Source organism: Falco peregrinus, chromosome 19 (genome assembly GCF_023634155.1).
Source record: "Falco peregrinus isolate bFalPer1 chromosome 19, bFalPer1.pri, whole genome shotgun sequence".
NCBI classification, from domain to species: Eukaryota; Metazoa; Chordata; class Aves; order Falconiformes; family Falconidae; genus Falco; species Falco peregrinus.
This window is the reverse complement of record NC_073740.1, coordinates 5,946,709-5,970,122: the sequence shown is the minus strand read 5'-3', so window position 1 is coordinate 5,970,122 and position 23,414 is coordinate 5,946,709. Positions and strand designations below refer to the sequence as shown.

Genomic DNA, 23,414 nt, shown 5'->3' with positions numbered 1-23,414 from the left:
AGAGCTTCGGGGCTCGCAATACAGTGGGGGGGGGAAAGCACAGGGTGCGCGGTGCCACTCCTCACTGTCCCCTCTGTCCCTCCTGCCAGCCCCCAGCCCCTGTCTCACTCGGAATTCCGCGGACACGGGATTGGCACCCCCAAACCCAGGCACACGCCCCAAATTCAAGACCCCGCACCCCAAGACGACCACCACCATCAGAAGGGGCGGGTGGTTTATTAAAAGCAAGTGCGGCGGGGGGCAGCAGGGCACTCAGCACCCCTGCAGCCCATCATCGCGCCTCGGGGCTGGCCAGGGTGCCATTGCTCTCCCAGGGAGTGTCGGGGTCCCCCCCTGCCGCCACCGCCGCCTCCTCCAGAGGCTGGTCCAGGCGACTGGGGATGGACCAGTAGAGATGGGCATCACGGCGGGCAGCCGCCGCCGCCAGCTGCCGGGCGCTGCAGGCCGGGGTGGGCACCGGCACGGTCTGGTGGAAGCCCCCGTAGTCCACCTCGTAGAAGCCCTCCTCCAGGCTCAGCAGCGGGGTGAAGCGGTGACCCCACAGCACCTCGTCCGCCAGGTATGAGCTCCGAGCCTGGCACGTCATCCCTGTGCCGGGCAGCTGTTGGGCACCCCCTGCCCAGCCCGGGGTCGGGGGTGCACAGGCAGGGTGCCCCCCGGCAATGGGGAGGTGCAAGGTGTGCCCTGACCCCGGCCGGGGAGGCTGTGCAGCACCCACTGCGAGGGGCACCCCCATCCTGGGACGCCTCAATGAGAGGCTGGGGCACTGGGGCTGCCACAGCCATCAGGGTCCCCTCGCGGGGCCAGGCTGGGCGAAGGCTCCCCCCTCCCCCATCCTGCAGTGGGGTTATTGGGGGGGGATGGACACCCATGTCCAGGCTGAACTTGGGGTTGAGGGTGGATTGGGGGGTCACCTCCCAGCCAGGACCAGGCAGGAACACACTGTGGGTCACAGGGGTGAGATGTCCCCATGCAGGTGAGATGTCCCCATGGAGGTGAAGTGTCCCCATGGAGGTATCCTCATGGAGATGAGGTGTCCCCACAGAAATGAGGTGTCCCCAAGTACCTCCCGCCCCCCACCCCTCAGCCGCTGGTGGCATCCCCATTACCTGTGGCCTCCACCATCCCCTCGAGGATGACGACAATCTCGAAATCGTCCTTCTCCAGCTGGTGCCGCGAGACGTCCCAGAAGGGGCTGCGCTCGTCAATCTCGTGGCTGATGATGAGGGGCGAGACGAGGAAGAGGCGGTCGTCGCCCGTCTCGAAGCCCACACTCAGGTCGGTCTGGTCCAGCGGGATGAACTCGCCCTCCTGCGTCTGCTTGGACTTGATGAGCTTGGCACGGATGGAGGCCTCCACAATGTGCGAGTCCCGCAGGTCGCCCACGCGGAACATCAGGCAAAGGCGGTCATCCCGCAGGGAGACCACGGCGTGGGAGGAGAAGACCAAGGTCTCGGCCCGTTTGTTGGGCTGGGAGATCTTCACGAACATGCAGCCCACCATGAAGGCATTGACCATGGAGCCCAGGATGGCCTGGAGCAGCAGCAGCACGATGCCCTCAGGACACTTGTCAGTGATGACACGGTGGCCATAGCCGATGGTGGTCTCTGTCTCAATGGAGAAGAGGAAAGCAGAGACGAAGCCGTTGAGGTTGTTGACGCAGGGAGTCCAGGCGTGGTCCTCCAAGTGGTCCAGGTCCCCCCGGCAGTAGGCAATGAACCACCAGATGAGGCCGAAGAAGAGCCAGGTGACGGCATAAGCAAGGATGAAGACGAGGAGGCTGAAGCGCCACTTGAGGTCCACCAGGGTGGTGAAGATGTCGGTGAGGTAGCGGTAGGTCTCCCGCACGTTCCCGTGCTGCACGTTGCACTTGCCGTCCTTCTCCACGTAACGCTGGCGTTTGCGGGCGCTGGCCCCCCACCGTCGAGGGGGCACCAGGGGGGGTTTTGCCTCCCCGGGGACCCCACAAAAGGCGGCGTTGTCCTGCGCCATCACCCCTCAGAGGCTGGGGGGGGAGGGAAGGGGTTAATGGTGCCACTTACTCCCCCCCAGACTGGGGAGACTGGGAAGGGATGATGGCACCAGCTGTGGGGGGCCTGCCCAGATGCCTGGGTACCCCCCCGGGGCCCCAGTGAGAGCGTGGTGTAAACTGAGGCACAGGAGCACCCAGGAGCACACACCTGCACACGGATGCCTGCAGATGCACACGCGTGCAGTCACGTGTGCATGCAGCACCAGAGCACGCACACCTGGCGCACACGCATAAGCAGACATGCACACAAGCGCACAACCCCTGGGGACACGCACACGTCTGCATGCAGCATGTGCAGGCCCAGGTGTGTCCCCCGAGGGGCTCCATGCACGCTCCCGTGTCCCCAAGACAGGGTGTGCAACGACGCTGCGCACACGCACCAGGCCCCTGGTGGCACACGCATGCACACGGGCTGGGCTGCATGCACACACGCATGCACGCCTGCCAGGCCTCGCACACGCACACAGCTCCTCCTTGCACACGCACACATGCATACCCCTCCTCCTCCTCCACCTATGGCCTCCCCCCCCCCCAGCCTGGGGGGACCTTGCAGCACCCCACTGTGCCCCCCCCCATCCACTGTGGGGCACCCCACTCCCACACGGGTTCGTGGGGATGGATCCCCCCCCCCAGCCTGGGGGCAGAACGTTGCCGGGGGGGGGGGCGCATCCCCAGCGGTCTGTGCAGGGGGAGCCCCGTCCAGGCAGGCCGGGCCCCCGCGTGCCCCCAACACCCCCCACCCGCGGAGCGCGTGTGTGCGGCGGGCGGGGGGGGGGGATCCCGGTGCCACCCCCCGCGTGCTGTGGCGGGGAGGGGAGCAGGGGCGATGGGAGGACAGCAGGCCCACCCCCCCCCAGGCTGTGTGCGTGCCCGTGTCCGTCCCCTGTCCCCTCCCCGCACTCACCGCTCGCCCCGCGGCCGCCGCTCCCGCCGGGCCGCGCAGCCCCGGTGCGCTGCGCGCATGGCGCAGGGCGAGCACAGCGCCGGTCCGGTCCGCTCCCGCCCGGCCCGGCCCGCTCCCGGATCAACCCCCCCGCACCCTTCCCCGTTCTTTCCCCCCCCCCTCGCGCTCCCGTCGTTCCCCGGCAACGGCTGCGCCCCGGGAGCGCGCGGCTAAAAATACCGACCAGCGCCCGCCCCCCCCGGCCCCGCCCGCCCCCGGCCCCCGCCCCCCCCGGCCCCCCACGCGTGACCCCCCGCCCCGGGCGGGGACCCGGAAGGCGGCGGTGCGGTGCACACGCGTGTGGAAGCGCACACACCCCCACACGTACACACCAGCGTGTGAACACGTGTGTGCAGGGGCGCGGGGGGGGGCAGGTGCGCACACCTGTGCGCTGCGGGCTGGGGGGGGGCACGCGTGACGTGGGGCGCAGTGGGGGGTGACACAGGGCACGGCGGGTGGGGGTGCACACGAGGTCCCACCCTCCCCGCCAGCCCAGAGCCCCCCTCACTAGCCCACGGTTCCCCATCACTAGCCCAGAGGCCCCCCCCTCACTAGCCCGGTGTCTCCGTAACTAGTCTAGGCCCCCGCCATCACTAGCCCCGGGTCCCCATCACTAGCCCCGTCCCCCTCCACTAGTCCAGGCCCCCCCCATCGCTAGCCTAGGACTCCCCATCAGTAGCCCAGGACCCCTCTTCACTAGCCCATGCCCTCCCATCGGTAGCCCAGAGCCTCCCTGCCCTGGCCAGGACCCCCATCACTAGCCCGGGCTCTGCGACACTAGCCACCCCCATCGCTGGCCAGGTCCTCCCCCGGTGCCTGAGGCCGCCTCCGGGAACCCCGCGCAGCCCTGCCCCCCCCGGCCCCCCCGGGCGGACAAAGGCGCTTTGTGCCGCGGCCCCGGGGAACCGGCCCCGGCCCGGGAACAGCGGGGCCTTGTGCGGGGGGGGGCACGGCCCACGCTCCCACGGCCCCGCACCCCCGCACCCCGCGCTGCGCCCCATCGGTGGCAGCCCCGGGGCTGGCGCTGCCCCCACGGGGGTGCGGGGGGGGTCACCGCGTGTGCGTGTCCGTGCACACGGGGCCCCTGTCACCCCACGCTCGCTCGCACACGGATGCTCCGGGGCGGGGAAGGGGGGTGCCGGGAGATGCCCGGGGGACCACCCAGGTGGGTGCTGCTGGGACGGGGCGGGGGACTCTGCCCGATGCCGGTGGCTGCGGGCGGGGTCCCCGCGCCCAACCCCCCCCCCCCCCCCCCCCCGTGGCCGGTAACGTGACCCGGTGCGGGCCGGCTCGTTTTCCACCCCATTAACCCCCGTCCCGCCCCCGGCGGCTCCTCCCCGCCCCGGGCCCCCTCCCCGGCCCCGCCAATCGGTGCCAGCCGGGCCCCGGCGAGGCGGCCCGGGCCGGGGGGGTGGGGGGGCGGGGGGGGGGCAGGCGGGGGGGCCCGTCCCGTCCCGCCGCTGCCGGCCCCGCCGAGCCATAAAGCCCATGGGGAGCCGGCGGCGGCCGGGCTGAGCGAGGCCGGGACCCCGGGTGCCCTGGGGCCCTCCCCGAGCAAGGTAAGGGCGGCCGGGGGGGGGGTCCCGGGGGTCCCCTGTTTCCCTCCGTGGTGCCCCGAGGGCTGCGAGCACCTGCCGGCACTGCTGGACCTGCATTGTTCCCCGGGTCCCCGCAGTCCCCAGTACCAGGACCCTGTAACCCCACATGTGTGCAGCCCCACGTCCCTATAGAACTGTGTCCCCCGCAGCCCCACGTCCCTGTGTCCCGTATCGCTCTGCATCCCTGTGTCCCCATCATCTCCCTGCATCCCCTATAGCCCCGTGCCCCTGTGTCCCATGTTCCCATAGTCCCAGGTACACCCCAGCCCTGCATCTCATGTCCCCATGTCCCCATAGCCCCATGTCCCTGTATCCCCATATCATGACATCCCTGTGTCCCCATGTATCCCATGCCCCTGTGTCCCCATTCTGCACGTTCTCAAGTCCCCATATCCCTGTATCTCCATGTCCCCAAGTCCCGATGTCACGTATTCCCATGTCCCTGCTCCCTGTGGGTGTCCCCCTTCTCTCCCCTGGGACCCGCAGGGACAGTGGATGAAGGGGCACTGCAGCCCCCAGCTGTGCTCACCCCACTTTCCCCTGCCAGGTATCTCCAGGGCCACCTGTCCCTGAGCCCTGAGATGTCCCCACAGCCCAGGGTATGAGGCCTGAGGCCCCGGGGGTGGCCCCTTCCCCACCCCAGGATGTCACCCCCAAATAGCCGCCCCCCCCGACACCTCCTTCTTCCTGGGTCCCCTCACCGGTGTAACGATGCTGGGTGGTCTCAGTCTGGCGCTGGGGATGTTCAGCTCCCCCCAGCCCCTCCGTGGGCTCGGGTCCACAGGGACAGGGTGTTTGAAGGGCGTTGGGGGGGAGGGGGCTGGAGCATCCCCCTCCCCAGGCCCCTGTGGTGGGCAAGGGGCACCTCCAGGCTCTGGGTTAGTGACCCTGGCTGGGCTGTGGGTTAACTGGGCTGTGGGTTAACCAGGCTGTGGATTAACTGGGCTGTGGGTGAACCAGGCTGTGGGTTAACTGGGCTGTGGGTGAGCCAGGCTGTGGGTTTAACTGGGCTGTGGGTTATCACACTGGATTAGCTGGGATGTGGATTAGTGGAGCCACAGATGAGCCATGCTGGATTAGCTGGGCTGTGGGTTAGCTGGTTTGGATTAGCTGGGCTGGATTAGCTGGGCTGTGGGTTAGTTGGGCTGGATTAGCCATGCTGGTATAGCTGGGCCGTGGGTTACCCGGGGTGCAGGTTATCCTGGTTGCAAGGTAACCTGCCTGTGGATTAGCCCAGCTGTGGGTTGACCAGGCTGTGGGATAACCAGTGGGGGTTAACTGGGCTGGGGGTGAGACGGGCTGTGGGCTGCCTGGGCTGGCAGGTTACCAAGGCACAGGGTTAGCCGGGCCGGGGTTAACTGGGCTAGGGTTTACCGGGATTACCGGCGCTGCAGTTACCGGGGCTGGTGCAGTGGATGGCTTCTTCGATGGCTACCGAGGGCTGCGCCACGCCGGCGCCAGCCGCCCCCCGGGGAGCTGAGTGGCCGTGGGGACGCCCCGCCGCCACCTCCAGCCCCCCCGATCTGCCCCATGGCTGCGGGGGTCCCGTGGGAGCCCCACGCCCATGGACCCGTCGGGCGTGCTGGGGGGGCAGCTCGAAAAACGGGTAAAAGGGGCTTTTTTTGCCCCAGTTTGCGAGCTCCGCTGATGGCTGCCAAGGGCTGGGCAGCACTGGGTGTGAGGGGGGTGGGGAATCAAAACCCATCATTTTGGCATCCCCCCAATCTGTGGGGAGGGATGGGGGTCCTCATCACCTCGATGGCCAGGGCGGGGGCTGCGGCTCATGCCTCCTCCAGCGTTTCCCGGGTGTGGGTGGCAGCGTGAAGGGTGCGGGGACGGTCATCCCCCGGAGGGCCCCCCACCAGCCCCCAGTTTGGGCTCAGACTGGTCCAGCCTCCATAGCAGGGTGCAGGGGAGGATGCGGGGGGGTCCGCTGGGCAAGGAGGGGGTGGCAGGGGGGATCCAGGCATCCGGGGCCCAGTGGCCGCCGGTGCAGCAGGGTGGGTGGCAGGGGGCCCCCCGGGACCCCCACCGGGGGCCGTGCTGGCTGCGGGGCACGCAGGGCCCTGCATGCTAACGAAGGGCTTCGTCAAAGCGCCTTTGTGCCCCGCCAGCTCCATTGAGGCCTCTGCTCCGGGGCTCACAATGGCCCCACTGTCCCCGTCCCCCCCCCACCCCCCCGCCAGCCCTGCGCCGCCGCCCCACACCCCCAGCCCCACGGGACCTGCCCCACGCCACGGCCCCCCATTGCCCCGACCCCACTGTGAGGATGGGGTGCCATCTCCCCCATTCCCGGTGGCCACCAGTACCATGGAGCCCAGCGCCCCAGTTTTGGGATGTGTGGGGGGGATGCTGCTGGCAGGAAGCCCGGTCATGGCTGGCACCGTGCGGGCACAGGAATGGTGCCAGGGCTGGCGGTGCCAGCAGGACATGGTGAGGGGGGGACGTCCCCCCGTGTCCCCCCCCATCCCACACCGGACCCCCCAGGCAGGGCTGGACCCCTGCGTTCAGCCCCAGCGCCGAGCATCCCCGGGGGGAAACCGAGGCACGGGGGCGAGGGGGGTTAATGGGTAACCGGCCCGGCTGTGGCGGCAGCAGCTCTGCCCGCGGGCACCGTCCCTGAGCCGGGAACAAGCGCCGGCTTGTCACAACCCGTGTCCCAGCACGGGAACCTGGCCGGGGGGCACAGGGGCACGCGGCCACTGACGGGGGCTTTATGGGATGCAGTGACCCCAAGGAGGGGCGCGAGGTCCCTGAAGAGGGGGGTCAGGACCCCCCAGAAGTGGTGCAAGGGACCCTGGCATGCACAGAGACTCCCAAAGTGGGGTGTGGGGACCCCGGGGGGGTGAAGAGACCCCCAAAGATGGATGGAGGGACCCTGGGGGTGGAAAACCCCCACAGAGGGGTGCCCGGACCCCAGGGAGGGTGCAGGGACCCCAGGGAGGTGGGCAAAGGGACCCCAGAGGAGCAGAAGGACTTTGGGGGGTGCAGCGACCCCAAGGGGCTGAAGGAACCACTGTGCCCCTGGGGATGTGCCAGTCCCCATCACTGCCTGGCATAGGCAGAGGTCTGGGGACGTGGTGGCTCTGGGGACACACAGAGGCTCTGGGGGCCTCCAGCAGCTCCAAGAACACGCAGTGTCTGTGGGGATATGGTGGCTCTGGGGACACATGGTTGCTCTGGAGACCCCCAGCAGCTCAGCTGACATGGGACAGGTCTGTGACCTTGGCGTTCCCAGTGTCACCGTCCCCTCTGCAGTGCCTTTCACCACGAGGGCACACAGCGCAGGTGGGACAGTGGCAGTGCCACCTGTATCCCCTGGCTTTGGCGAGCAGAGGGACACCAGGCTCCAAGGAGACCCCCCATGGTGCCACCGTGTCCCCCGGTGTCCCCGGCACGCTGCCCTGCCGCATCCGTGGCGGAAACCATGGCAAGGCCAAACGCTGGCGTGGGCTGAAAGGCCCTTTCAGTGCCGGCGGCGGTGGCCGGGGCTGGCAGGGGCTGGGGACAGGGACGGGGACGGAAACGCGCCTGGCGCTGCCACCAGCCGTTTGTCCCTGTCACCTCCCATTCATCCTCCTTCCTCTTCCTCCCGCCTGGCCAGGGCGCCTGGGTCCCCTCCCCGGGACGGGACAGGGGGCGCGGGAGGAGCTGCCAGGGGACAGAGGGGACAAGTTCGCAGAGGGACGAACACGCAGACGGAGGACGGACAGGTGGGTGGGTGGGTGGGTGCACGGATGGATGGATGGACGGACAGCCAGCCAGCTGTGTGGATGTGCCTCTGTAGGGATGGGGGACAGGTGGGTGAGAGCTTGCATGGGTGGCAGGATGGCCAGAGGGATGGCTGGACAGACAGACACACGCAGGGGTGGACAGGCAGGTGCACGGATCCGTGTACGCAGGTGGATAAAGGGATCAGCGGGTGGATGGACAGACAGCTGGGGAGGAGCGATGGGCAGGCAGGTGGGTTGAGTCTGGAGGGATGGATGCGTGGATGGACAGTGGGAGGGGTGAGACGATGGTCTGTGGTGAGGCGGGAGGACAGACGGACAGACAGGGGGGTGGGCGGGTTAATCAGTAGGGGACAGAGAGGGACAGAACCAGATGGCTGGTGGAAGGCTGGACAGACGGACGGATGGAGGCTGCAGGAGAGGTGGGAGCATTAGCAGCCCCTGCCACTACTGAAGTGCCACCAGTCCGTCAGGTCACCTTGCGTCCCCTACATGCCCCATGTCCCTGCACTGCCTGGGGACAGTGTGTGGGGGCTCTGTGTGAGCCCCCCCAGTGCCCCTGTGACGTGAGATGAATCCTCCCGGCCTCGGCCCCTGCCTGCTGCCATGGTGGGAGGCAGCACGGCTGGTGGGAGCCCTGGGGAGGGGTGGAGGGGGGGGTTCCTCCCAGTGCTCCCACCCACCCACACTCCAGTGCACCCACACACCTATCCGTATCCCCCGTGTCCTTCCTCTCCACTGGCCTCAGCTCCGTCCCACCTGCCCAACGAGCTAACGCCGTCCTCGCCCCCGTCCATCCTGTCCCTCCACCCATCCCTCAGGTACAGCCGCCCATCCTTCTGCACACACCATCCATCCATCCATCCTCTCCATCCGCCCATCCTCTCCATCCATCCTGTCTTCTCCGTCTTCCCACCCATCCATCCTCTCCATCCCTCTTCTTCATCCATGTTCCTACCCATCCCTCCTCTCAATCCATCCCTCCATCCCCTCCATCCATCTCCCCACTCATCCCTCCTCTACACCCACGCCTCCCTCCCTCCACCCACTGACTCACGACCCCCCATCACCTCTCCCAGATGACATCTGCCACCAAGGTGTACTACAGCCAGACCACGCAGACCGACAGCCGCCCGCTCATCGGCTCGGGGCTGCGCCGGCGCCGGGTGATGACCAAGGATGGCCGCAGCAATGTGCGGATGGAGCACATCGCCGACAAGCGCTTCCTGTACCTCAAGGACCTGTGGACCACCTTCATCGACATGCAGTGGCGGTACAAGCTGGTCCTCTTCTCCGCCACCTTTGCCGGCACCTGGTTCGCCTTTGGTGTCATCTGGTACCTGGTGGCTGTGGTCCACGGGGACCTGCTGGAGTTCGACCCACCGGCCAACCACACGCCGTGCGTCATGCAGGTGCACACCCTCACCGGCGCCTTCCTCTTCTCCCTGGAGTCCCAGACCACCATTGGCTATGGCTTCCGCTACATCAGCGAGGAGTGTCCCCTCGCCATCGTCCTGCTCATCACCCAGCTGGTCCTCACCACCATCATGGAGATCTTCATCACTGGCACCTTCCTGGCCAAGATCGCCCGGCCCAAGAAACGCGCTGAGACCATCAAGTTCAGCCAGAATGCGGTGGTGGCCCAACACAATGGCAAGACCTGCCTGATGATCCGCGTGGCCAACATGCGCAAGAGCCTCCTCATTGGCTGCCAGGTGACGGGCAAGCTCCTGCAGACCCATCTCACCAAGGAGGGCGAGAGCGTCCGCCTCAACCAGGTCAACGTGGACTTTCAGGTGGACACCTCCTCCGACAGCCCCTTCCTCATCCTGCCCCTCACCTTCTACCACGTGGTGGATGACGCCAGCCCCTTCCGGGACATGGCCCTACGGACGGGTGAAGGCGACTTTGAGCTGGTGGTCATCCTCAGTGGCACGGTGGAGTCCACCAGCGCCACGTGCCAGGTCCGCACCTCCTACCTGCCCGAGGAGATCCTCTGGGGCTACGAGTTCACCCCGGCCATCTCCCTCTCAGCCAGCGGCAAGTACGTGGCCGACTTCAGCCTCTTCGACCAGGTGGTGAAGGTGACGGCGCCCTGTTGTCTCCACGAGACCGTCCGGTTTGGGGACCCCGAGAAGGTGAAGCTGGAGGAGTCGCTGCGGGAGGCAGCGGAGCGGGAGCGGGAGGGAGCACCCCTGAGTGTCCGCATCAGCAATGTTTGAGTGCCCACCAGCATGCCGCCAGCACCACCAGAGGTGCCACCAGGGCCCAGGGGTGCCACCAGCCCCGGAGGTGCCACCCACCCTGGAGGTGCTACCGGCTCTTCCCCCATCCCATCCTCCTGGGCCATTTTCCTCGTGGCACGGGGCAGCTCCCTCGGGGAGCCCTGTGGGTGCTTGCCCACCCGCAGGTGGCTGTCTGTCCCCCCAGCCGCCCACCTGGGGACAGGGCTGTCCTTGTGCCCCCTCACCTCATGCTCTAACACCAGCCAGAGACCCCCAGCCCCGCTGCAGGACACAATCCTGCCTGGAGATGCTGTCCTAGGGGGCCCACGGCCACCCCCAGCCCCCACTTCTCGCCAGCCGGGAGCTGTCCCGCTGCCCGATCCCACCCTGGTGGGCTGGAGCCGAGACCCGAGCCGCTCACTGCACACTTGGGCTGGGGAGCGGGAGGCTCTGACCTCGGGGGACCTCTCCCCTTGCTCATGGGACCCCCCCATCCCTGGGAAGGCTCAGGCCAGGGATGCCAACCCCCTCCCCAGCCATCCGCCCCTGGCACCCTCCCCCCAGCACCCAAACCACCGGGGGCCACGGGGGCACCCCCATGTCCAGGGTCACCGCACACTCAACAAGGGAAACTGAGGCAGGAGAAGCCCCCCCACCCCCCTGTCCTCCACACCCCCCACCCCCCAGAGCCAGGCCCTCCTCCCTGCGCTGACCCCCTGCTCCAGGCCGTGGCGGGGGGCGGGGGGGGGGTCGCACCGGGGCGTCACCGATAATCGGACACGGCTGCGGTGCTGCGTCCCCCCCGGGCCGGGCGTCCCCCCAGCCCCACTCGAGCCCGTCGCTGCTGCTAACATAGAGCTCTGCTATTAACGCGCGGCCCCGGCTGCCCCCCCTCACTGTGCTGAGGCCAGGTGATACATACACATACATATATATATATATAGTGCGACTAATCTATATATATATAACGGGGAAGGAAGGTTCCCCCCCCCGGAAAGACTGGCTCGAGTCCCGCTGTCGCCACGGTGCTGCGGGGGTCTCATCCTCAATTTGGGGGGAGAAAAGGCGAAGCAGTTACTAAATAAAGGTTACGTTGATGGTGGGGAAGGGCTCTGCTGCCTGCGCCAGCGCCGCGGGGGCTCTGTGTCACCCCAGGGTCCCCTCAGCCCCCAGCAGCAGGTGGGGGGGGGGCAGAGCCGTCCCCAGCCTGTGCTCCCCCCCAGCAAAGGGCACCAGGTGCTTGGTACAAAGACACAGGTTTATTTCCAGCAGCAACTACCCGCAGCCGTCACCCCGCGGGGCTCAGTCCGGTCCCCCCCCCGCCCCCATACTGGGTGGCAACTGGGACCACTGGGCAGCTGGGGTTGGCACTGGGGGGAGATGTGCTCCCACCCCCCCGGGAACGGCCAGGGGGTGTAGGGTTATACCAGCCCCCATTGCAAACCTGTCCCCTCTGAGGACGTGGCTGAGAAACCCCCCCCAGGGACACGGTGACATCCCCAAAGGGCAGCAGTCCCTCTGTGGGGGCACAGCCAGGACCCGGGTCCTGCTGGGGAGGGGACAGGAGCCTGACCCCCCCCCCCAAAACATCTGAAGTGACTGCAAAGGCACTGGGTGATACTTAAAAAACAACAACAACAAAAAAAAGTTAAAAATCACGGTGTAGCTACAGTAATTGGGGAACATTTACAAGAGCTGGCGGCGCGGGAGCCTCACACCAGGAAGGAGGACGTCTGCTTGAATTCTCCCTGTGGGGAGAAGGGGGACATTAATGGTGGTGGGTGCAATGAGGGCCACAAGCGGGGAGCAGCTGGCTGGCTGTGCCACTGTCCCCAGGGAGGTCACAGTCCCCAAGGAGCCTGGCTTGCTCCAAGCAGGACAGGGACAAAGGATGCTGGGGACAGGGGTGGAAGCAGGACAGGGACAAAGGATGCTGGGGACAGGGGTGGCACCTGCCAACCCATGGGGGCACTGGGGTCTCCGTTCACCCCCTTTGGGCACCCAGCTTTGCACACCCTGCTGGGAGGTGACACAGCCTGGTGGCACTGTCACCACCCACCCGTCCCACCCCGTACTCACTTCGCTGCGGTGCGAGGGCTGGCTGTAAATCACCTTCTTGCCGGCGGTGCTGCGGAAGGCAAGGGTGGTAGATGTCACACTGCCCAGAGTCCCCCTCGTCCCCACCCCGGGCACCCGGTGACACCGCAGGCACCTTCCCAGCCCGCGGGCAGGGGCTGGTGGAGGGAGAGACCACCCGTCCCCGCTGGCAGAGGAAGAAGAGGCAGCCGGAAGGGAGGCAGCAGCATTACAGCTTCACTTACTCTTTTCTCTCTGAAATAAAACAGAACAGGGGGCTTAGGGAGGGGTGGGGGGGCACCGGGGCGAGCGGCTCCAGGCGGCTGGCACGGTACTCACTGAAGAAGCCGCGGCTGTAGGCAAACCAGATGCCGAAGGCCACGAGCGCCAGCACCATCAGCAGCACCACGACTGCAGCCACGATGCCGCCCACGTTGACTTCACCTGGAAAGAGGGACCAGGACGCTGGAGGGTGGCCGATGCCGGCATGGAAATCCCCAGCTTGGATCCCGCAGAAATCCCAGCGTGAAAGAGGCCGGAGCGAGCCCCCAGCCCAGCCTCCGCTCCAAGTGGGGCCGCAGCAAAGCTGGATCTGGTTCAGAGGGGGATCGGGCTGCCTGGTCGAGTTTTACGCACCCCAAGGGCGGCTTTCCCCCTTCCCACCCCCCAGCATCGCTCCGAGGGCTTCTTTAACCCCGGGCTGTTGGAGACTACAGCAGTATCATTAACGTCACAGCTAATTAATGTCTTTGAACCTGGAAGGGCAGCATCGCCCTGCACTGGCACCCCCCAGAGCATGACCTGTGCCAGAAGCAGCCCAAGCGGAGCTTGAAAAAGCCCCACACTGGGGCCAGATGGGGGGACACCCGTGGCACCGGTCTCTGCTGCTGCTCCTTACTGGCTTCCATGTGGACAACGGCCGATTTCTGCGGGGATCCCACGTTGTTCGTTGCCTCACAGTAGTAGTCGCCGGTATCGAAGCCACTGAGAGGCTCAAAGATCTAGATGATAGCAGAGAGATGAGTGAGGGGTGGGGAAGGGCTGGGGGTCCCCACATCTGAAGCACCCGGCACTCACCAGCTCCCCCGTGGCGGGGTCCAGGGTATAGGAGGAGTTCCTGAAGGTCGGGCTGGTTTTGGGGTTGGGAGGCATCAGCATGCTGTCCTTGTACCAGCGGAAGGTGGGGGGCGGCGAGCCATCCGTCTCGGTACAGCGCAGCACGGCCTTGCTGCCGATGGTGGCCGAGGTGGGGACATGGGCCACCGGCTTGGCAGGCGGCACTGCAGGAGAGCATGGCGTCAGGGCACGGCACAGCGGTGCCAGCATCCTCCCCGTGGCTGGCTGTCCCCACGTGATGGCAGGGACAAGGATGGGCTCAGCTACGGGGACGAGAAACGGGTCCTGGGGCAGCCGAGCCACACGGGGGCCAGGGAGGGCAGGGGGCTCAGGGGGCGGCCGCACCTTGGACGATGAGGTTCACCTCCGACTTGGCGATCTGGTTGCCGCTCCCCACCACCTCGCAGATGTACTTCCCTGTGTCCTCCCGCGTCACCGTGCTGAAGTGGATGACGTTGGGCGAGAACTGGACCCGGTTCTTGTACGAGTCTGCCAAGAAAGCGGAGACAGGGCTGGGAACCGGCCCCGACAGACGGACCGATGGGGTGGGATGCCCCACACCGGGGGGGTCCCCGGGGACATACCTGTCAGCTCCCCCCCATAGTAGAAAAGCACCAGCGAGGAGCCCTTCTGGAACTTCCACTCGATGCGGGGGTTGCTCAAGCCGAACCGATACGCTGAGCAGGGGATGTCAGCAGCTGCCGGGGGGAGAGCGGCACTGTGGGTGCATGCCGGCGCGCTGGAGCAGCAGCACGCTTGCATCCCACCGTGGGCGGCAATCCGGGGAAGCCCCAAACCCTCCCTGGTCCAGCCCCACACGGGAAATCCACCCCCAGCCTCAGGTGTTGTGCTCCCCAGGAGTCTGGGGGACCCCGGGGGTGAAGCCCATTTGCAGTGCTGAGGTGCCAGGGGCCGCAGCTTGGCCATGGCCCACTGGTATATCGGGGCAGGGGGGACCGTCAGCGAGCTGGGGGGTGCTGGGGCCGGAGCTGGGCACTCACGCTTATGTTCAGGCACTTCTCTGTTCTCAGAGGTGACCTGGGCTCCGACCAGGGACACTGCAGGGGGGAAAGGACACCATTAAGAAATCCAGAGGGGCCCCCAGCGATGGCATAGAAGGAAGCAGGGGAAGCTGTGGCTGGGTCAGGGAGGTCACCAGGAGCCCCAAGGCAGCGGGTGACGTTCCCCTGGCAGGGGTGATGGCATGTTGTGCTGTGCTGCCCAGCATGTCACGGCCCTGGGAGCCGGAAAATCTTGTCCTGCCTGCTCCTGGTGCTGCTTGTGCTGTCACGTCACCTCCTGCCCTGCCCGGTTTCTGCCTGGTTTCGCAGGAAACTGCCAGGACGTTTCGCAACTCCCTGCCCTCTGCGCACACACACAGAGACACCCCCGCTTCTCCGCACATTGCCCCGTCACAGCCCACACACGCGTGTCTCCTGCCCTTCCCGGCAGCTGTCACCACTGCCAGGCCATGGCAAGTGGCAGCACGGGCTGGTGCTGTTGGTCCCTCAAGGCCGCTCAAAGCCGGCGCTTCCCTCAAGGCCGCTCAAAGCCGGCGCTTCCCAGCCTGGCCACCCCGGCTCCCAGTTCTGGGCCTGGGGAAGGCGGTGACGCCGGCCGGTGAGTCACGTCACGGGGGAAGGCGACCGGGAAGTGGCACGGCCTTGTCCCCAACCCACCTGCACCTTTGCACCGCAAACCGCTGCCAAGCGAAACCTGGGTGGGTAGGGGCAGAAATAGCGATTTTGGAGGGAAAATGGTGGGGGAACGGGGCATCTGGTGTCCGCAGGCAAAGAGCGCTTCCCAGCGCGGGGCCTGGCACCACTCCTGATGGCCGGTGCAGTGGCACAGCGCTAGCTGGGAATGCCATCGGACCCCCACACAGCCGTGCCACGGACCACACCACAGCGCAGCAAGGAGGGGAAAAGGATCTGGGGGGTGTCTGGGCGGATTTGGGGCAGAAACAGCGGAAAGGTGCCATCCCCAGCAGCTTCGTGAGATCATCGTGGGGGTGCTGGGGGGGAGCCGGACAGGCTGCCGGGGTGGGTGCTGCCGCCAGGACACAGGCGCTGCCAGCTCCAGGTCCGAATCAGCTGGGATGGGGTTAACCCCAGCCCACTCCAGGATTGTTCCAGCACAATGGAGGGACGTCAGGGCCGACAGGAAGGCCACCCCCAGCCCAGCCCGTGAGCCTACGATGATGAACCCTGTAACTTCGGCCGTCGGTGACCCCGGCTGCTCCTTAACCTGGGGCGGGGGGCATGTCCCGATGCCTGCCCTGTGGGGAGTGGGACCGGGACACCCCACCACCGCCGGCGGGGGTTCACCGGAGCCCGTGACACAAGGAAAGCCGTCAGCCCTCGGCCGGGATGTTTTCCCACAGCGGGTTTCCAGGAAGCGGCTGCATCCGTACCCCTGGCCCCGCCGAGCCGCCGGTACCCTGAAGCCCCCCCCCCCCCAAATTACCAGGTGTCGGGGACAAGCGATGATGGGTCGGTGGGAACAGAGGTGCCAGGATGGAGTCGGTGACACCAGCACAGCTCTTGCCCCATGTCTGGCCAAAAGCAGGGGCCAGCTCCTGCCCGCCCATCGGGCTCAACCGGGCGTCACGGCCACGGGGGGCCTTTGGGGGGTCTCGGGGCCGGCGACCCCTCCCCGGTGGGGTGACCCGGGTGGTGAAAAACTTGTGCACCCATAAAATCAACCACGAACCGTAAATAACGGGGCAGCGGCGGCTCCGGGCTCTAACGGCCCCCCCGCCGCTCCGGGGCCAGAGGTCCCGCGGGAGGCGGGCGGGCACGGCCGTGTTATTAATAGCCCGTTATCGCGGTGTACGGCGGCACCGGGGCCCCTCCGTGACCTGCTCCCCGCCCGGGAACAAAGCGGGACACACGGCGCTGGCTCCGGGGCTACCACCGCCCGGTACCGGGACCCTTTCCAGGCAGCCCACCGCCGTCTCCGGACACCGACCCGCGGCCCCCCGGTACCGGTACCGCAACCGCCCCGGCGCCCCCAGAGCGACCCGCGGCCCCCCGGTACCGCCACTGCCCCGTTGTCCAGGCACCTCGTGGCTGCCCGCCCCCCCGGGCACTCACCGGCCGCCGCACCGAGCACCAGCAGGACCGGGGCCCGGGGCCCGGGGCCGTCCCGCCGCGCCGCTCCCGCCATGACCGCCACCGCCGCCGCACTGCGCGCCCCGCCCGGCCCAGGTGTGGCCCCGCCCCGCCCAGGTGGGCCCCGCCCACCCGGCCCGCCCACGGGGGCTGGGCCAACCCGGGACTGCCCCTCCGCCAGGTGCTGGGCAACACCGCCCCTGCCCCTGCCCCATTGGCCGCGCCGCCTGTCAACTCGGCCAAAGGGCCCGGCCCGCTCCAGCGACTGGCCGGCTCGGCCCCGCAACGCCGCCTCGATTGGCTGAGGCGAAGTGGCCGCGCGCGCGACAGGTGTGGAGAAAGCGAGGCTCACCGGCCAATCAGGGGAAGCACTTTAACTTCTGGCCAATGGGCGCGCTTTGCGTCCTTCATGGCGGCCCTCGGGCGGGACCCGGGCGTTGCCATAGCGACGGGACCGCGGCCTCCTGGGGCCCCGACGGGCTCCCAGTACGGCCCCAGTGTTCCCAGCACACCTCCACACCCCCCACGCTCCCCTGCTCCCACGGAGCCATCGTGGCACCGCGCTGTCACACCACGGTGACATCACGCCAGTGACACCGCAGGGACACGAAGTCCCATCCCGGGGGGGGGGGGGGGGGGGGGCTCAGCCGGGAATAGGGGGGCCCGAGGCAGAAGGGGCCAGGGGTCCTCTGGGTGCCCCCGGCCCCATGGCAGAGGGTCCCATGGGTGCTGCAAGGTGGCTGGGGGGGGGGGGAAAGGGCAGATTTGGGGTTGCTGGGAGCCCCCACAACGGCTGGGGGGGGGGGCTGGGGTGCTGGAGTGGGGGAAAGGAGGGGGAATAAATTGTAGGACCTGGAAAAACAAATCACTATTTTTATTTATTTTCGCTTTTTAAAGTCATAGTTTTAAAAAAAAGTCTGGCCCCACTAGGCCGGGCCAGCCACAGCGGGCAGGGAGGGGGGGGGCCACAGCACCCCAGGACCCCCCGCACCCCCAGCGGGTGCCCGAGGCCGGCAGGGAGGGGCAAGAGTCGCCACAGCCCCCCCCCCCGAGGGGACAGTCCCCCGGGGAGGGTGGGCCCCGTGGGAGCAGGGGGCGTCGTGGGCGCAGGTGGGGGGCCAGGAGACTGAGGCAGTGCTGGGGGGGGCAGCGGGGCCGGCGCCCGCCTGGCCGAGAGCGTGTGCACGAAGCGCTGGGGGGGGGGGGGGGGGGGGGGGGGGGAAAACGGGGGACGGGACCGGGGGGAGCACGGGGACCCCCAGGGACACGGGGTGGGGGCAAAGGGTTGGGATGGGAGAGGTGGTGGTGGGGATGGGGCGGGGGGCACAAACCAAATGGGAGGGTCCTCATGTCACGCCGGGGAGGTGCTCGCTGCCGGGGGGGTTAGGCAGGGGGGGTTAGGCGTAGGGGGGGTGACCCCCGGCCCCCCGCCAGGCCCCATCCCCGCCGTCCCCGTCAGTGGCTATCATTCTTGATGACTATCTCCACGCCGTGCTGGCGGAGCTGCGCCCGCAGGATCAGGGTTCTTGTTCTTCAGATCCTCCACCTGACGCAGGACACAGGTGCTGGGGGGACAAGGGCGAGCACAGAAACCCCCCAGCACCCCCGAAGGGACCCCCCCCCCACGCCTCACCTGCTGCCGCAACACCTCGTTGTCCATCTGGAGCTGGTCGAGGCCCTGCAGCTCCTCGGAGAGGCGGGTGGTTGCTCTGCCGCAGCTCCTGGATGTAGTCGCAGGCTTTGGAGAGGATCCCACCCTTGCTCTGGGCGGGGGAACACGGCAGGCAGGTGAGGCCAGGGGGCACTGGCACCCCTCGAGCCTCTCCCAAGCCCCGCAGCCCCCCAGGGGGTCACCTACCTGTCCCGACTTGGTGTTCTCCATGGAGCAGTCGGGGATGATCTTGGAGAGCTGCACGATCCAGTTGTTGATCTTGTCCCTGCGCCGGCGCTCCACTGCGAGGCGGAGCGGGGGGAGCATCAGCACCATCGCAAGACCCCCAGCAGGCACCCGAGCCTCATGCCAGGGCCCCAGATCCTCAGCCCAGCACCCCCCCCCTGCTCCAAACCAGCTCCCTCCTCTGTGGGGCTGGGGGCCACCATCCCTGACTGCGCCGAGCCCGGCCCCCCCAGGAAAGGGGCAGGCGTGGTGGGCAGGGACGGATCCTGCCCGGCTCACCCCCCCCCAGCACCAGCCCCCCTGGGAAAGCACCCAAACGGCCCGAGCTCTGCCCACGCCCGGGGGGCAAGGACAGGACCGCCAGTTTTTTTTGGTAAAACCGGGCTGACACCCCGTTTCGGCATCTCCGAGGAGCCGTTTCTGAAGCCGGAGGAGGGAGAACGCTGCCCAGCACTTCCAGGGCCGCCTGTGCCGTCTCCTCCTGGCCCGGGATGGCGGAGCCAGGGGCCGCCTGGGTGCCTTACCTGGGTGTGCTCGAGCTCCCCGAGGTTTGAGCTTAATCCTGCGAGCTCTGGCTTCCCCTGCTGCTGCTAATTACAGCTCTCCCCAAAAAGGTTTTTACCCTTAACTGACAAGAGCTTTATGAAACGTCCTTAAGATCTTTTCCATCTAGGAGGTGGGAACAGACAGCGTTAACCCAGGGATGGCTCAGCTCCCCACGCTGCTGCACGCCACAGCCCCCCCCCCCCCCCGCACCAAGGACGGGATGATCCCCCCCACCCTGCTGCCCACACCTTCGTTGTGCTGCGCCCGGCGCTTCTCATCCCGGGTGGCCCGTGGCGCCTCTGACTTCCTGTGGGAAGAGCAGCAGCGTCGGTCCCGGTGACACCGGCAGGGATCCGGCTGCGTGCCAGCCTCCCTGTGCCAGCACGGGGGAGGCCTCACTCCTGCTCCCACAGCAGGTGGGGGTGACCCACTGCTGGACCACCAGAACATCCTCCTTTTGGTTGCACCGGTGCTGGCACAGCAAAGGGCAGCTGTGACACGCCGGTGCTCAGGGGGGCTGGGGAGGGGTCCGGTACTCACGGGGAGTAGGGGTGGGCGCGGGGGGCGATGGACCTCTGCACTCCGCCCTGCAGCACCTCCTGGGGTGACATCATCACGAAGAATTGCCCTGAACGGCCCCAAATGAGAGAGGGGATCAGGTGGGGAGCACCCTGACAGGCCCCACGAGGAACAGGGACATGACGTCCCTCCCCGCGATGGCCGTACCTGTGGGGGTGGGCTGCCCCAGGAGGGCCTCCGAGTTCTGCGTGGTGACAACAGCGGTGGCTGTGGTCCCCGCGCCGGCAGAGGTGCTGGTGTCAGCCACGGCCGTGGTGGGGAAATAGGTGTAATGAGTCTCGGTGGCCGTGGCCTCAGTCTCCACCGCATCCTCACTGGTGAAGGCGCCCTGGATGACAGCCTGGAGGGGAGGGACAACAGCGGGTGCTCGCGTCCAGCCAAGGCGATGGTCCTGCTCCCATCTGGCACCAGCACCCACCTGAGTCATGGACTGGGTGGCGGGGTAGCCGCTGATGGCGCTGGTGCCCTCTGTCTGTCCGTCCAGCTGTCCGTCGGCCACTTGGATCACCCTGTACATCACCTACCGAGAGAGCCGCGGCTGCGGGAACGGGCGGGCGAGGCAGCGGCTCAGCCTGCCCAGGACCAACCCCGGCATCCAACCCACCCAGTGCCGGACCAAGCCCTGGCGCTTCCCTCCCCGCACCCCCTCTGGCTGCGACACCAGCGGGCGCTCCAGCAGAGCTGAAACCCACTTGGACCCCAAAAAGCCTCCCAGCCCCTCGGCATTCCGTCCAGAGGGAACCCAGCTGGAGGGGCCTGCGTACCTGCGTCCCGCCGTTCTCTGTGCGAAAGACATACTTGATGTTGGGGTCAGGGAAGGTGGCCGCGGACTGGATGCTGGCAATGGCGACGCTGGTGGGATCCTCACCTGTGGCCACTGCACCTTAAGGCAAGAAGAGGGGGGGGCGGGAAGCCCATGACGGGAAGGGGCCAGGGCCAGGGCTCCCCACGCTGCCAAGGGACCTCAGCGCCATACCCTCTCCCAGGGGCAAGAACAGGGTGCCGCGTTGTCACAGCACGTGCCTCCAGCCACAAGGCGCCAGTTGCTGGGTCTAAACTGGGCCCAGCTGGGGCTTCGGGCTTCCTTGTGGGGCAGCCTGAGCCCCAAAGCCCCCCCAGCGTGGAGAGGGGTCCCCACTCACCTTCCTGGATTTGCACCGTTCCCTCTTCTGTCTCGGCTGCTTTCTGCTGCCTACAAGGGCGAGGGGAGGTGGGTGAGGGCTGGGGTCCCCCACCGCGCGGGAGCCAGGACCACCCGGCCATCCCCCAGCCCCCTCAGCAGCACCAGCCCGGCGTCAGCCCGGCCGGCCCCGTCACCGTGGTAAAGCCCAGACGTGAGGCGGGCGCCGGCGAGCAGATCGGCGGGTCCGGCACGGTCGCGGTGCCCCCGGCATGCCGGCACTCACCCCTTCATCGCTCCGCTCCGACAGGCATCAGCGGGGCAGTCGCAGATGAAGCCTCCCGGCCTTCACAGCCCTGCGGGGAGAGGGGGGCTCAGGGACGCGCCCCAGCCTCCCCCTCCTCCTCCTCCTGCCCGGGACCTGCCGCTCTGCGCCGCAGCGGAACCGGCGCCAGCCCGGGAGGGACATCCCCCCGCTGTCACTGGCGCCCGGGAGCGAGGACCGGGCCCCGGGGCAGGCATGCAGGCGAGGCCGGGTCCCGGTGGTCTCGGCAGTCCCGGCCCCACAGCCGCACACCGGCCGCCGCGCTCGGGCGCCCCCGCCCCGGTCCCGCCCCGCGGGTGACACGGCTGTCCCCGCAGGCACCGGCCACCCCGCTCTCCGGGGACGCTGGGGCTCGGCCTGTGCCGGGGACCCCGAGGGCGGCCGCCGCCACCCGGCTCCCCCCGGTCCTTTGTCACCCGGCGGCGGCCGCCGCGGCAGCCGGGACCGGGGGCACCGACAGCGGCGGCGGCGCTCCCCCCCCCCCCCCGCCGCCGCCGCCCCAAGCCCGCCGCGGGGTTCGGCCCCGCGTACCCTCCGCCCAGCCCACGGCACCGGGTCCCCCCCCCACGGCGGGCGCGGCTCCCCCGGCACTCGGTACCCCCGCGCCGGGCCGGGAAACGGGGGTGTCAGGTGCGGGGGCGCGGCGGGCCGGCCCTCCCGGGGGTGACAGGGCCGGGCCGGGCCGGCAGCAGCGCGGCTGACAGGCCGGGCAGGGCCCGGCCGCGGTGACAGGCCCGGGGGAGGGCGGCGGGAGGCGGCGGATACCGGGGCCCGGGGGAGGGAGAGGGGGGGCCCGCGCCCCGCCGGGGGCAGCGGCGGATGGGCCCGGGGGCCGCGGCCGGGCCCGCGCCCACCGACGGCCGCCACCGCGCCCGAGCCCCGCGACCCGCGGGCGGGGGAAAGGGGGGAGGCTGCCCGGCCCGGCCCTTGTCGCCGCCCCCGGCCCCACGCAGCCCCCGGCCCCGGCCCCGCCGCCCCCGCCGTTACCTCGCTGCGCCGGGCCGCCCTGCGCGCGCTCGGCCCCTTGTCTCGCCATGGAGCTCCGCACATGCGCACGGCGCCGCCGCCCCGCCATGACGGGCCCGGGCGGAAGCGCGCCCCGCATCCACCCCCGCCGCCATCTTGGGCAGGGGCGCCGCGTAGCGCAGTGCGCCGCCGCCGCCGCCATCTTGGCGCCGGGCACGGCCTCCCCGCCCCTCCCCGCCGGCGCCATCTCAGTGCGTGCCGGCCTCGCGGGCGCCATCTTAGACGGCGAAGCGCGGCGCTTCTGCCCGGCGCCATCTTGGATGAGGGCAGCGCCATTTTGGGGGCGGGCATCGCGCCCCGCTCCTCACACCCCGCTCGCCAAAAGCGGCCCGGCTCGCCGCCGCCTCGGGGGAAGCAACCCCCCGCCCTGCCCGGGCTCGCTCTGGGCGCTGCCATGTTGCATTGAAGGAGGTCACAGCAGTACACGAAGCCCATCGTTGCCTTTATTAACCCCGTGCCCCCCTCCCCAGCAGGAGCACGGACGCCTACCCGCCGCCCTTCCCCAGAGCTCAGCGCTCACCCGCTGCCCCCTCAGTGCCCACCGGCTGTTGCAGCTGCGACAGCGCCGCCCCCTCCACCTGCGCTGCCGGCCGGGCCAGGCCCAGCCGGCTCCTCCCTGGCGCCTCGCCCTCAGGGGCCGCCATGCAGCTGAGGGGCCGCAGGAGCCGTGGCCTCAGGGGGGCCTGGTGGAAGGGCAGGGCCTTGGGGGCGGCAGGCACCAGCTCCCCCCCGCCGTAGGTCTGGATCCTCCTCACCGGCGCCTGGGCGAGCTGCTGCTCGGCAGCCATGGCCACCGCCGCGTCAAATGAGATGCTGCCGCCCCCCCGCCAGCCTGCTCTCCTTGCCCCCGCCGCTGCTTTGCCAGCCCCGGGCTGCTGGGGGGGACCCCTCCGGCGCCGTGGGGCTGGGGAGCCACTGGGGCAGGGGGGCTGCATCCCCCGCCGTGGCCAGGGCTGCGCCATCGGTCAGGGGCGCGCAGGGCTGCAGGGCAGGGGGGACCTTGGCAAACTGCGGCTTGGGTGGCACGACGGGCACGGAGCGGGCCTGCTGCACCCTGACCGTGCGGGCAGCCAGGCGCACCGGGGCG

General features: G+C 68.8%; 4 protein-coding genes across 4 annotated transcripts; 1 reads left to right on the top strand and 3 right to left on the bottom strand.

Moving 5' to 3' along the window:
- Window positions 1-209: 209 nt before the first annotated feature.
- KCNJ9 (potassium inwardly rectifying channel subfamily J member 9) lies at window positions 210-3,072 on the bottom strand. Its single transcript, XM_055792126.1, has 3 exons — window positions 2,937-3,072; window positions 1,110-2,005; window positions 210-588 (listed from the first exon to the last, which is right to left on the bottom strand). Exons 2-3 carry the CDS (start codon window positions 1,990-1,992, stop codon window positions 272-274), a joined length of 1,200 nt encoding a protein of 399 aa, XP_055648101.1. The 5' UTR covers window positions 1,993-2,005; window positions 2,937-3,072; the 3' UTR covers window positions 210-271.
- A 1,325-nt stretch (window positions 3,073-4,397) lies between these two features.
- On the top strand, window positions 4,398-11,973 carry KCNJ10 (potassium inwardly rectifying channel subfamily J member 10). Its single transcript, XM_005244301.3, has 2 exons — window positions 4,398-4,534; window positions 9,384-11,973. Exon 2 carries the CDS (start codon window positions 9,384-9,386, stop codon window positions 10,524-10,526), a length of 1,143 nt encoding a protein of 380 aa, XP_005244358.1. The 5' UTR covers window positions 4,398-4,534; the 3' UTR covers window positions 10,527-11,973.
- Window positions 11,974-12,171: 198 nt separating this feature from the next.
- F11R (F11 receptor) lies at window positions 12,172-16,954 on the bottom strand. The gene is made up of 10 exons (XM_055792163.1): window positions 16,817-16,954; window positions 14,723-14,779; window positions 14,306-14,419; window positions 14,067-14,210; window positions 13,683-13,885; window positions 13,504-13,606; window positions 12,945-13,049; window positions 12,851-12,860; window positions 12,609-12,657; window positions 12,172-12,277 (listed from the first exon to the last, which is right to left on the bottom strand). The coding sequence occupies exons 1-10, from the start codon at window positions 16,887-16,889 to the stop codon at window positions 12,242-12,244; spliced, it is 894 nt and encodes a 297-aa protein (XP_055648138.1). The 5' UTR covers window positions 16,890-16,954; the 3' UTR covers window positions 12,172-12,241.
- A 733-nt stretch (window positions 16,955-17,687) lies between these two features.
- On the bottom strand, window positions 17,688-22,443 carry USF1 (upstream transcription factor 1). Its single transcript, XM_055792145.1, is given in 13 exon segments — window positions 17,688-18,355; window positions 18,357-18,380; window positions 18,468-18,533; window positions 18,535-18,597; window positions 18,693-18,787; window positions 19,526-19,584; window positions 19,818-19,905; window positions 20,004-20,196; window positions 20,275-20,376; window positions 20,621-20,739; window positions 20,999-21,048; window positions 21,263-21,332; window positions 22,289-22,443. Coding segments are annotated over 12 exon segments (933 nt in total). The 5' UTR covers window positions 21,271-21,332; window positions 22,289-22,443; the 3' UTR covers window positions 17,688-18,289.
- Window positions 22,444-23,414: the final 971 nt, after the last annotated feature.

Excerpts from the sequence above, each read along its gene's own strand:
- KCNJ9 (XM_055792126.1), bottom strand. The coding sequence starts at position 1,992 with ATGGCGCAGGACAACGCCGCCTTTTGTGGGGTCCCCGGGGAGGCAAAA. Across the intron at positions 589-1,109 it reads GGGGATGGTGGAGGCCACAG|GGATGACGTGCCAGGCTCGG; the intron begins GTAATGGGGATG and ends TGCCCGGCACAG.
- KCNJ10 (XM_005244301.3), top strand. The coding sequence starts at position 9,384 with ATGACATCTGCCACCAAGGTGTACTACAGCCAGACCACGCAGACCGAC.
- F11R (XM_055792163.1), bottom strand. The coding sequence starts at position 16,889 with ATGGCGGGAGCGGCGCGGCGGGACGGCCCCGGGCCCCGGGCCCCGGTC. Across the intron at positions 13,886-14,066 it reads GGTGAACCTCATCGTCCAAG|TGCCGCCTGCCAAGCCGGTG; the intron begins GTGCGGCCGCCC and ends GCTCTCCTGCAG. Across the intron at positions 13,050-13,503 it reads CGTTGTCCACATGGAAGCCA|GTGAAGTCAACGTGGGCGGC; the intron begins GTAAGGAGCAGC and ends CCCTCTTTCCAG.